Source organism: Filicampus tigris, chromosome 2 (genome assembly GCF_054856515.1).
Source record: "Filicampus tigris isolate MCC_2025a chromosome 2, RoL_Ftig_1.0, whole genome shotgun sequence".
Taxonomy (NCBI): Eukaryota; Metazoa; Chordata; class Actinopteri; order Syngnathiformes; family Syngnathidae; genus Filicampus; species Filicampus tigris.
The window spans coordinates 29,398,456-29,410,687 of record NC_141218.1 but is presented as its reverse complement, the minus strand read 5'-3'; the positions used below and the strand labels follow the sequence as shown (position 1 = coordinate 29,410,687).

At 41.8% G+C, this 12,232-nt stretch overlaps 1 protein-coding gene across 2 annotated transcripts in view; it reads right to left on the bottom strand.

Annotated features, from left to right (window-relative positions):
* The window catches only part of fat2 (FAT atypical cadherin 2), a 139,888-nt gene that overhangs the window by 23,971 nt on the left and 103,685 nt on the right, over positions 1–12,232 (bottom strand). For both annotated transcript variants that reach the window (XM_086023337.1, XM_086023338.1), the window contains exons 20-22: positions 10,031–10,631; positions 9,258–9,458; positions 1,678–1,832 (exon numbers count right to left, since the gene is read on the bottom strand). In XM_086023337.1, the coding sequence (XP_085879463.1) occupies positions 1,678–1,832; positions 9,258–9,458; positions 10,031–10,631 (957 nt within the window). The remainder of the gene's footprint in view (positions 1–1,677; positions 1,833–9,257; positions 9,459–10,030; positions 10,632–12,232) is intronic.

Here is a 12,232-nt window from a genome sequence, read left to right as displayed (position 1 = left end):
CATTCTGTAATGTCCTAAAATCATCATCATGAAACTAAATATGACTCAAAGTACAATTAATTCATCAAACGTCAGCTTTTTGAAGGACCTCTAAAAAAGACAAAAAATAACCTTAAAACGGCAGATTCAAACTCAATTAGCAGAATTCAAGTAACTTTTCATGGATGATGTCTTGAGACCTTTTTGTGGGTCTACTCTGATAGACCAGCCTACCCAATTTCAGGATGCTAAGTGAAACAGGCTTTAGGGGCTGAATTTTAAATAGAATCCTTGGGGGTTGCAACTATGCCTAAAATGTCTGCTTCAAACCAAAAGGACAGACTTCCAGTGTCTTTTCAGGCATGGCTTCTTGAGACTTTCCTGTGGGTCTACTCATGATGATACTCCAGACACATTAGACCTTCATTAACAGTAAAAGCAGCAAAAAATGTTCTTACATGCCATGATTCTCTCACCCATTGATTACTGTTGAACATGCTGGACTAGTGATGTCACACTCAAAAGAGATTGAATCATTATATCAAAGGGCGTTAAAAATATTTGCCAGAAACCTCTCATATCATCATTGTTGCATATTGGAAACCTATAATCTATTCACTTTTGCAAATTTTAAAGATTTCAAATGTGCTTGTGTCAAATACAAAACAGCGCAGGGACTTACATCACAAACATTAAAGCAACACTTTGTCAGTTTTTGTTGATTATGGCGGTGCCATGTGGACAAAAGCGGTAGTGTTTTGACAAAAGTCAACCACATTTCCCATGCTCGCCAGTGCGTGATGTCCTGAAATCCTGAGCTCTCGCTGGCCTGCAAGTTGGACTGAATTGCATTTCTATTTCCGGTGGCTGTGTGAAAGATAAATAGCGATGAGGTAATTAATCTAATTTCGTTCAAACAATACTTTAGTTTTTTTGTTTGTATTGGGGCTTCTACCCATGACACCAGTAAGCGTGTAGACGTTCGTATCGACTTCCGTCCTTATAGTGAAAGTCAGTATGCCGAAAAGCAATTCAGGACATTTGTATTTTTTGTGTATGGCAGGGTTGTTCCCATCCTCCTCAAAGTTGCTTAGTGCCAGTAAAAATGATACAGACCCCGCCAGGGCATGACAAAGTCCCATTCAACTACTTGTAAGTCAATGTTTCATCAAAGCAGTTGTGAAGAAATGTTATTAAGGTCAATTTCTTGCCCAGTGCTGCTTTAACTGAATATATTAAGTTGAAGCCTACTACTGGCAGAACTACCAGACCTACGACTAGAGGTGACTCTGAGGTCCCCTAAAAGGCAGAGCTAGACCAATCCGACGCTGGCCAACAGTGACAGACGCTTACCCCCTGTGGTGTCCGGCCGGCTGTGGGAACGTCATGCTGGAAAAATACACCGCAACGACAGACAGCGAAGCTGACCATTAAAGTTCCTTCTTGCACATGCATAAGATGTAATACCCTTCCATACCATCGGCGGCGGTAATTAAAAGATCTTTATTGTTAGTGTATTTTTTATTCGGGTGTAATTTCTTAGAATGTCACCCAAATGGTTTGCTTTTATTTCTAAAAAAAAAAAATTTCTTTTCAAAATAAACATATTTAAAAAAAAAAACATTCTTTTTTGTACCAAAACTAAGGAAAATGAAATGGACATAACCTTCTTGGTGAAGGCCTAAAGCCTCGGATTACCTGCAAGCTTCCCCAGTCGGTGCCATTGGCCAGCATGAGGAGACCTTCTTGTTGGAAGGTCCTAAAGCTCATGGAGATGGTGAAGTCCTGCTGGTCCTCATCCATGCCATGGACGTACTTGAGGTAGGCCTCGTCGCTGAACCTCAGCGCCGATTCTGAGAGACAAACAAATGAAGACAAGGTGTTTGAAATCAAAAAGGTTTGTGCTGTTGACATACTTGGCGTAGAACAACAACCTCGTTGATGAGGTTTAAATTAGGGTTTCGAATCAACATTAGGATTTTAGAGAAGAGTTTCAAATTACTGTTCAAAGAGGGGTTGGGGTTTGAAATTGGGGTTTCAAATAAGGGTTAGGGTTTTAAATTACGGTTACAAATCCGGTCTTGAGTTTCAATCACCGTTTAGTGTCTCAAAAAAGGGTTTAAAACTTGGGTTTGAGGTTTGAGTTAATGTTTCAAGTTTGGGTTTAAAATTAGGGTTTCAATCCTGGGTTAGGGTTTCAAATTTGGTCTTCAGGCAAGGGTTAGAGTTTCAAAGTAGGATTTCAAGACAGGGTTATTGTTTGAAGTTTGGGTTAGGCTATCAAATTAGGCCTTCAAACATGGGTTAGGGTTTGAGATTGTGATTTTTAGGGTTTTAAATTGGGGTTTCAAAACAGTCTTATAGTTTCAAGTTAGGACTAAGTTAGTGTTTTATCTTATGGTTTCAAGCCACGGTTAGAGTTTCACTTCCTCAAACGGGTTATGGTTTGAAATGAGAGTTTCAACCAATTGGTGGGCTTTGAAATTAGGGATTCAAGTTAGGGTTTCAAAGTCAGGTTTGAGACCAGGGTTAAGGTTTCTAGCCTGGGTTAGTGTTTTAAATTAGGTTTTCAAACAAGGGTTAAGGTTTGATATTATGATTTCAAGTCAGGGTTAGGGTTTCACATTTCGGTTAGGTCTTCAGGAAGGTTTTGATTGAAGTAGGCTTTCAACTTTCAAGCCAGTGTTAGGGTTTCAAGTTAGGGTTTCAAATTATAGTTTCAATGTAGGGTCTCAAGACAGGTGTTAGGATTTCAAGCTTGTGTTCGGGTTTCAAATTAGGTCTTCGATTGAGGTTTCGGGCTTGGAATTGGGGGTTTCAAGCCAAGATAAGGGGTTCATCAAAGGTTCAGGGTTTCAACCTATGGTTAAGAGTTTCAAAGCAGGATTTCAGACCAGCGTTAAGGCCAAGTCTGGGTTACGGTTTCACATTAGGTCTTCAAACAAGAGTTAGGGTTTGAAATTAAATCAAGATGTCTAACCCTTAAATTAGGGTCGGGTTTCAAGTTTCAAACTAGGATTAGGATTTTAAATTAGGGTTTCAAACTTTGTTTAGGTCATAAATTAGGTTTTCAAGACAATGTTACTGCTTCAAGCCAGTGTTAGGATTTTCATTTAGGGTTTAAAATAGGGTTTCAAGTCACTGTTAAGAGTTTCAAGGTAGGGTTGCAAATTAGGGTTTCAAAGTAGGTTTTCAAGCCACGGGTTAGGCTTGCAAATTAGGTCTTCAAACTAAGTTTATAGGCTTTAAAGCCAAGGTTAGGGGTTCAAATTCTGGTTTCATTCCAGGGTCAGGGTTTCAAGTCTTTGTTGAATGGTTGGCATGAAACCATGCCAAAATGCCCACCATACTTACTTTACTTTTTGAGGTCACCTCATGTTTTTATTGTACTCTGTTTTACTATTCTATTTTTTACATTTTAAATTTTTGTGTGCAGTTTTTTTTTGGATGTCAATTTACGGACTCGTTCCTACCTGTGAGCCGGACAGTTAGCATACCGCTAGCATACAAACATTGCAATAGCCTAGCCTGGGGCTAGTGCATAATGCCTCCCCATCACAGGGACAATTCGGACAGCTTGCTGGATAAGGCGAAGAGAACAATTTCTGACCTGCGAGAGGATGTTTGTCGCCTGTCAGAAGAACTCCGGAAAATAGAGTCAATCGTCCCTTCTTTCACAACGCGCTTCACCCAACTGTCCACCGGATAGGCTCTCTAGCCGGGTCCTGAGAGAACCACCCCCCCGTGCTCCAACTACCGCAGTCAGAGGCGTCTGCTGTTGCATCCGACCCAGGTGCTCCTCCGGATTTCCCATCACCCACAGTGACGACCTCGGTCAGGAGTTCCGGAGTAGGTAAGTCCATTTGTGGTCCAGCCGCCTGCTCGCATGTCAGGCTACTGAAGGACACGAGTGTGCTGCCTCAACGGCGAAGCTCATCAGTGTCTGCGGCTACCACCCGGCATCGACAGCACACTTTTGGACGACAGGGTACTCCCCCCGGAGGCCGTGGGTCCTCTGGCGCCCCTTTTTCACATCACCCACAAACCAGCGTTATAGTTGAGGTCAGCATCATTAGACGCGCTGACTTTTTCGGAACTATAACCCGCTATTTTTCCGGAGCCAAAGTTATGGACATAGTTAACATCCTGCCCAGCGCTCTTGACTCTCTTCCATCATCCATATCCCGGCTAATTGTTCACGTGGGGACAAACGAGACTGTACGTCGCCATTCTCAACAGACATAGAGAGACTTTCATGCTCTCTTTGCCTTCCTGAGAACGTGCGAGCTGTCAGTCTGGATTAGCGGCATTTCACCAACGCTCTCTCACGGCATCGAGCACGTCAGTTGTCTTTTGAGCCTGAATACATGGCTCCTGCACACTTGTGGCTATCTTGACTCCTTTTTTTTGACAATTTTAACCTATTCTGGAACCGCCACTCTTTTTACTTGTCGGACGGGATTCATTTGAACTCTCTCGGCAGCTCGATTTTAGCTGTTAATATCCACCATGCCGTCATCAATTCCACCCCCAGCTGACTTCTGTGTACCAATCACTCAGCCCACGTTTTCCCTTCTTCTTCTTCTCCTACTTCTAACCACTGTAATAATTATCTCACTACCCTCACTAATTCTTCCTGCAGGCCCCCGTTATCATTACCACCTCCACCGGACAGCTTTTCCATTCAGACAATCACAGGCAGATGCTTCCTACGCACTCACATCTTGTATATGTAAACAGTCATCATCAGTGGGACCATGAGCGCACGTCCAGCACAGACATTAACCTGGCGGTGCTGAACGTGCGCTTCCTTTCAAACAAAACTTGTATCATAAATGACCTGATTTTAGACAATAACCTACATGGTATTCTTTTATCTGAGACATGGTTTGGTACAGATGCTCCAGTTGCTCTCACCGAGGCTTGCCCACCGAATTTGAACTTTTTATCTTCTATCAGGGATGGTAAAAAAGGAGGTGCGACTGCGTCAATTCTAAAAAGTTGCCTTATCTCAAAGGAGATCATTGTTAATAGATATTTATCCTTTGAACACCATGCCTTTGTTTTTAGCAGTCCTCTTATTATCTGTCACTGTTTACAAACTTCCCCATCATTCCACTTCTTTTATTAGTGCGTTTTCAGAATTTTTATCCATTTCATATTCCACTTATAACAGAATTTTAATAACTGGCAATTTTAATGTGCATGTTGACGACACCTCGGACCCACTCTCCGTAGAATTTTTAAATCTTTTAAAGTGCTTGGATTTTAAACAGCATGTCTCACAGCCGACTCACAACAGAGGACACACCCTGGACTTGGTCATAGCCTATTGCCTGTCCGCTGGTGTGTCCTCTGTTGTTGACCTGGCTGTGTCAGACCATTACTGTGTGCTTTTAACATCGCCGGTTTTAACCATCTGGCAGCCCCGGTGAGAACAGTGAGGAAACGCTACCTATCTTCTGAGGTGGCTGCAAATTTTATCGAGATTTTAAAGAGCATTCCTGCTGATATTTTACCTGCACCATGTGACTTGATTGCTGTAAAATCGATGACATAAGATCCAGTCTTTTAGCCCGTCAAAACACAAGTTTTAATAAACCTGGACAGTCATTTTTACCTGAGGAAACACTGGAACGTTTTGCCCTGGTTGTTGCAAGGACACTTTGTTGAGTTTTTTTCCCAGATAAATCCAACAACCTGCCTTCTAGATCTAATTCCCACATCTCTTTTAAAGACATTTTATGGATTTTTTTTGAGGAACAGTTTTTAAATATAGCCAATTGCTCCCTTCAGATGGGTGTCTTCCCCACCGCCTTTAAAACAGCGATGGTGAAGCCCCTTCTGAGGAAGAACAATTCGGACCGCAGCGTTTCTAATAATTACAGACCTGTATCCAACTTACCGTTTTATGTAAGATTTTAGAAAAACATTTTTTTCACCAATTAAATCATTTTTTAAAAACAAAAAATATTTTTGAGAAATAATTTGGTTTTAGGATGAACCATTGTACAGAGACAGCCCTTTTAAGGATTTTAAATGATATCAGATCTTTTGCAGACGTGAAAAAATTCACAGTCTTGGTGCTACTGGACCTGCTTTTGATACAGTTCACCACCAAATTTTATTAAACAGACAGGCATCTCTGGTACTGCTTTTAACTGGTTTTATTCCCATCTAACAGACAGAAGGTTCTTTGTAAGCATGGATACTTGTTCCTCCAAAACCCATAAAGACTCAATTTTTAGCACACACCAATAGTCTGTTTATTCAATCAAGTTTACTGAAGATTCATGACCTTGTGAATTATTATACCTTTTTAATCTTATTTAAAGCCTTTGGTAAATCGCTACCAATCAATATAAAACGTTTTTTTTTTTTTCTTCGACTTTTTCGAGAGTACTTATGGCATGCGAGGCTTTGGAAATTTTGTACTACCAAAGTTTAGTACTATCAGGCAGAGTTTTTGTGTGTCTGTATGTGGGGTAAAACTGTGGAACAGTCTGGACCTACACCACATGCAATGCCAAAACATCCATAGCTTTAAAGTGTCTTACAAACGTATGGTCTGGTTACAGTACAAGGAGGACGGGGCTTAGCATTTAACTGCTCAGTCACTGGCTCTTTCTTATCATTGTTGGTATGTGGTTGTTGTTGCTTATCATGTTGGGATATATTATTTCTATTACCATTGTTGGTATGTAATGATTGTTGAAATATACTGTATTTTTAAATGATGCAAACCATCATTTTGATAGTAACTATATGTAATGTACATGCATTTTTCTAATGTGTTATCTATATTAGTAGGACTTGTATTTTGTAATTTAATTTAATCATTAGGGAAGCGAAAGTCAAATTGTATATCTTGTAATATAAACGTGAGATGGGGGTGGGATTCATAAGTTTTCTTCTTCGCACTCCTTTTTTGAGCAGCATGCATAGAACCCTTGCAAATGGTAACATGGTGACCTTTTGTCTTGGTGACCTCTTGTTTTGTTTATGAACTTCTTTTGTTGGCTTGCTAAAAAACAAATAATTAAAATAAAAAAGAAATATATGTATATTTTTATCCAAACTTATTGTTTTCAATATTAGCTCCAGTGTTTCCTTAAGGGGGGCCTCCGCGTCATTCCTCTCAGAGTGGAGGAGCTCCCCTTGGGTACTCTTTCCTCATATGGTTTCTCTGTGCCCTGCCATGTTTCTTTTTCTGGTTATAGGTGTGTGTGTGCGGGGGTGGAGGTTTGGGGGGGGCGGTGGTCGCGAGTGTGTTTGTGGATATCTGTCTGTGTGTATATTGTGAGGGGGCAGGGAAGGTGGGAGCGGATTTTCCTTTTTATGTTGTATTTTTATGTTTTTAGTGTACAGCACTTTGAGTTGCATTTTGTGTGAAAAGTGCTATATGAATAAAATTTGATTCGAAAATTTGATTTGACAGTAGCTAATTAAATAATTGCCCACAAGATTTCACAGGTCAAAAAAAAGGCTTTTTTCTTCAAATGTAAATACATACTTAAATAGCTTCCATTATCTGGCTGAAATAAGCAGGGGCGTCTATGAAAAAGGTGCTAGGTGGAGGTGTGCCCTCTTGTCATTGGTGGTTTGCTCTTGCTGCTCAACTAGCAGTGACATGTTCTACATTTACCCATACAGTTGTGGTAAATAGACAAGTCTGTGTATGTCAGTTTTCTGCTTCCAGCGTTCACTTGATTTTCCTCACCAAATTAGAAGACGAAAAAGCGGAACCTCAGGATGCATTTCATTATGTTTTGCTCCACAAGCAGTTGACGCCTCGACTTTTATTTGTTCGAAGTTTGGCGACGAGAAGAGCCTTTTCCGCCTACTAAATGTGTCAAATCCAACGATAGCGCCAGTCACGGGGGTGCTGATTTGTGTGGGTATTCCTGCCAGGATTAGTGGTGATGCGAATGGAATAAACATCAGGCGGAGGCTCCTCAGGATGGCACATTTTTACCCGCTTGTTTTGGAGCTTTGTACTATTTTGACGAAAAACACTGAGCAGAGCTGATAAGACAAATCAGCAAGGCGTCAGGTCACACCCTGTCTTTTATTCAACAGCCATGAGAATTTATGACCATTTTTTATTACGTCCACTTGAGTAAAACTGTTTCAAGAGTCTTTCATATTTAATTTGACATTCATAGGCCATGTTATAAATGATGCTCTGCTTCCACACGACAGCTTTTGTTGCTGTTTGTGATGCTCCTCAGATAATCCATCAATATGTAAACCAAACGCAAATGCATTCACAGTACGACTGAGTTATTGGAGTCTTACTTTGTGAGTGCATGAGCTTTGTTCACATGGTTGAGGCTATGATTTATGAGTTTGTTTTTTTTGTTGTTCGGTTGGTTATTTGGTTAATTGGCAAGTTGGTTTGTTTGTTGGCTGGTTAGCTATTTAGTCAGTCAGGCAGTTATTCTTTTGGTTGGAAAGATGATTTGGTTATGATTAGTTGGCTGCTTATTTGTTTCGTTGGTGATTTTGTTGGCTGGTGAATTAGTTAATAGGTCAGTCAGTTGGAAGTTTGGTGTGTACATTAGTTTGTGATTTGGTTGGTTGTTGAGCTAATTGTCCAGTCTCATTAGTATGGAGTTAAAATCATGCCAAGAACTCACAAACACACAAATGGCCACTGATCCACATGCAAATTCCAGTAAACTCATTTTCACAACAGCAGGTGCCGCTGTCGAATCAGTTTAAGGCCACTACGATGGTAGTTTTTTTCCCTCCAATCAATATTCAATCCCGTCAACACAAGAACCTACGTTACCCATGGACACAGATACTGATCAAGTTTCTCCACCTGTTTACTGCTCATTGGTATCTGTGTCCGTGTGTAATGCAAGGTAGCCTGTTGGCGGATTTAAATAAAGATTGGAGGGAAAAATATTACCACCTGCTGTTGCGGAGTGTGAGTTTACTGGAATTTGCGTGCGGATCAATGGGCATTTGTGTGTGGATCTGCAAGGTGGAAAATTAGTGCCAAAATGATCGTTTTCCATAGTTGTAGAATTGCTTTTTTTGTACATGAAGGACATTTTTGTACTTGAGGGTTGTTCGGTTTTTGTACTTGAAGGATATTTTTTGTAGGGCTGTCAAGAGATTAAGCAAGAGATTAAGCATTCATGCAAAAAATAAAAAAAAAATAAAATAAAAAAAAGCTTTCGTTATTTGTTTTTTGAAACCACCAAAACACTCGCTACCCGAAAATGTTGTGACTGCCCTATAATTTGACTTACGACTGATGGACATACCGTTACAGGGACACACGCTCTCCCAGTGATGCCGCGGCGTAATGTAGGCCATTCTGGCGGTGCTGAAGTGGTTCATGGTGTCTCCTGGCAAGTGGATAGTGTTTCTGCAGCCCCGCGGTGGACATCCGGTACCCAGACAGCCGTTGTAGCTCAAATGGACAATTTCCAGTCCCAGAGAGTCCTCGATGTCTGACAAGATGCCTAAATGCAACCAAACGATGGTATTATAGAACAGCTGTTCTCAGTTCTTGCTCTCTTCAGCAACTTTTCCGAACCATTATTGAGTATTTTAAAAAAACTATCATCATGACTCAACCCAGGATTGCTACACATTTGAAATTTCAAGCTTCCATTCCTTTGTGAGACCTTAATTTCCTGACTTCTCAGTAAAACTTAAAATAATTTTTGACATTTGAGTAAATGAGTACCGTAAGTATCATTCAGATTCTTTGATCTACTCATTATGAGTTATATCAACGATTATACAAGAGCAGACAGACGTACATAGGCCTACGTCAGGGTTAATGCACGATAATGTGTACAATTATCGGGGATTAATGGACAAGTACATTAACAAATCCATTAATCCGGCAGAAAAGAGGGTGAGAAAGCTAATAATTCTGCATTCATGCAGGCATGTTAAAAATAATTTGAAAAAAGACATAACATCATTTGTTGCTGTATTTCACATACACCCAATTTATGGGTCGCGGAAAAAGAACCGCAGGAGAACCACTAATACAGAAGATTCAAACAGAGTTTCTGAGGATCACCTGCTAGTTTGTTGGTCGGTAGCGACTGGATGAGTCCACTCTGAGGCCTCCAGACCAGCAGAACCTCTAGAGTCGGGATGTCGGGTAGCATTTGGAGGCTGGCCAAGTGCAGCTCTTGTCTGGGAAATGCCAGCGCTTGTGCCAGACTGCGCTGGAGGCCTCGCCAGTGATCGGCTAGAAACTCTTCCGAGGAAGTCCCCTGCAGTCGCAAGGTCAAGCCAGAGTCTAGCGCCCGCTGTGTGGCCGCCCACACGTGGACCTTCACCACTGTCCAGACGCTGAACCTGCCATCTGTCACGCTGACGTTGAGTGCGTAAGAACCCTCCTCCAGATTTCTGTCCACCCAGATTTTACCAGTGGCTCGGTCCATGGAGAAATGGCGCCCGGCAGGGTCCTCGGAGACCAGTTTGTAGTCCAGCACATCCTGCGGGTCCTGGTCGGAGGTATGGAGCCGGCCGATGAGGCGGTTGGCAAAAACCCCGCTAGCGGTAGTGATGAAGACCTCCAGGGGAACAATGGAGGGAGGGTACTTGCTCTGCTCAGTGACATTAATGGTGACCACGCAGATGGAGGAGAGTGGAGGGTGGCCGCTGTCCGTCACCTTTAAGAAAGTAACATGACAATATTGCACAGAATGATTATCAAAGTAAAGGAAAAACAATTAAAGGAAATACATGAACTAAAACAGTACCCAGTAGTGTTGGGTAACGATAATTGAGAACCGAGTGGAACCCGGGACTAATATTGCGGTACCCCGGGAATCGATAAGATTAAGCTAAATGGCGAAGGCCAGTCAACGGCATTGCACGTCAGTGGGGCCGCCCGCTCCCCGGCGGAAGCCACCAAACCACCAACTAAGAATGACCAATCAGAAATTAGTGTGTGGCGTGCAACAATGCACACCTCGGATAACTAAGCAGGAAGTGTGTGCAAGCATTAAAGTGACGGTGGGGCCGGCCGGGATGGCCACGTATTCACTAACAAGTTCATTTTATATATGTTTTGATCAGGAAAATGAAAAGAGTTGTCATTTTCTATTTTATCAATAAATTTGGGAGAAATGAATAAATAAGTGACTCCATGAATACCGCCTCTTGTTAATGAGGAGAATGGCCGCGACCCCTACCGTTCTATCCTTGGTTGGTCGGAGTCACTGAAGGAACCGATTACAAACTCTGCATTGGAAATCATTGTACTTTCATTGTGTATATAACGTCCAAAAACGGTGATTAATTGTCACCAAAATGTATATGGACATCCTTACTAATGACCACTTCAACATATTAAAAGGATTAACCTCTCCGTGGCTTATATATATGAGAATGAGGAAATGTGGAAGTGAGCAGAGCTACATAGATTTATGCTTGGACGAGCGCACACTGCTTCTTTGCTTGAAAAAAAATAAAAAAACAACAAAAAAAACACTGCTTTTTTGCTGATCACGATTAGGACGAGCGAGGCATTTAACAGCAGTCAGGATATTTACAGAGACTGAAGTGGGAATGAGTGGCCGTGCACATTTATTTGGATGAGGAATGGCCACAGTTTTTCCAACGACAACACGACGTGGAACGTAACAGCCGAAACGTTACGTTCCAATGCGGCCACACTCAGCTGTGCAGTCAGCCTCCTTGCTGGAACTTTTTGACCCAAGCGCAGGGCCTTGGCATGACCCTGGCAACATGACCTGTGCATCCAAGATTTGACATGACTTGGGCAGCACGGCTTGATGTGACCTGAGCAACAAGGATAGGCTTGGCCAGACTTGACTAAAGATACTACATGAAACGATAGGCCAGGACCAAACACTACAAAACGCTGCAAGACATCAACATGACACCACAATGAACCAACAAGGTGTAAAAGGAAAATGGGAACTACTAAATACAGATATACTGACGAGATAACGAGGAACACCTGCACAAGACACAAAGTGTTGGAGGGAGCTGCCTGGCTAACACTAGCGAGTGGAAGGAGCACAGGCGGACACAATAAGCTTAACGAGACAGACACAGAAACACAGAGAAAAACATGAAACTAAAATCCAACCAACAAAACAGACAGACAAGGTGCGGAGCCATGGGTGGGCCTGGGTGTGCACTTGCCCACCCAGGTTGACAGACTGCCCACCCAGTGTGATTCATGAAAAAATATATACTGTTAAATTTGTAGTAAATTATTAGTAAATTATTTTTAAATTTG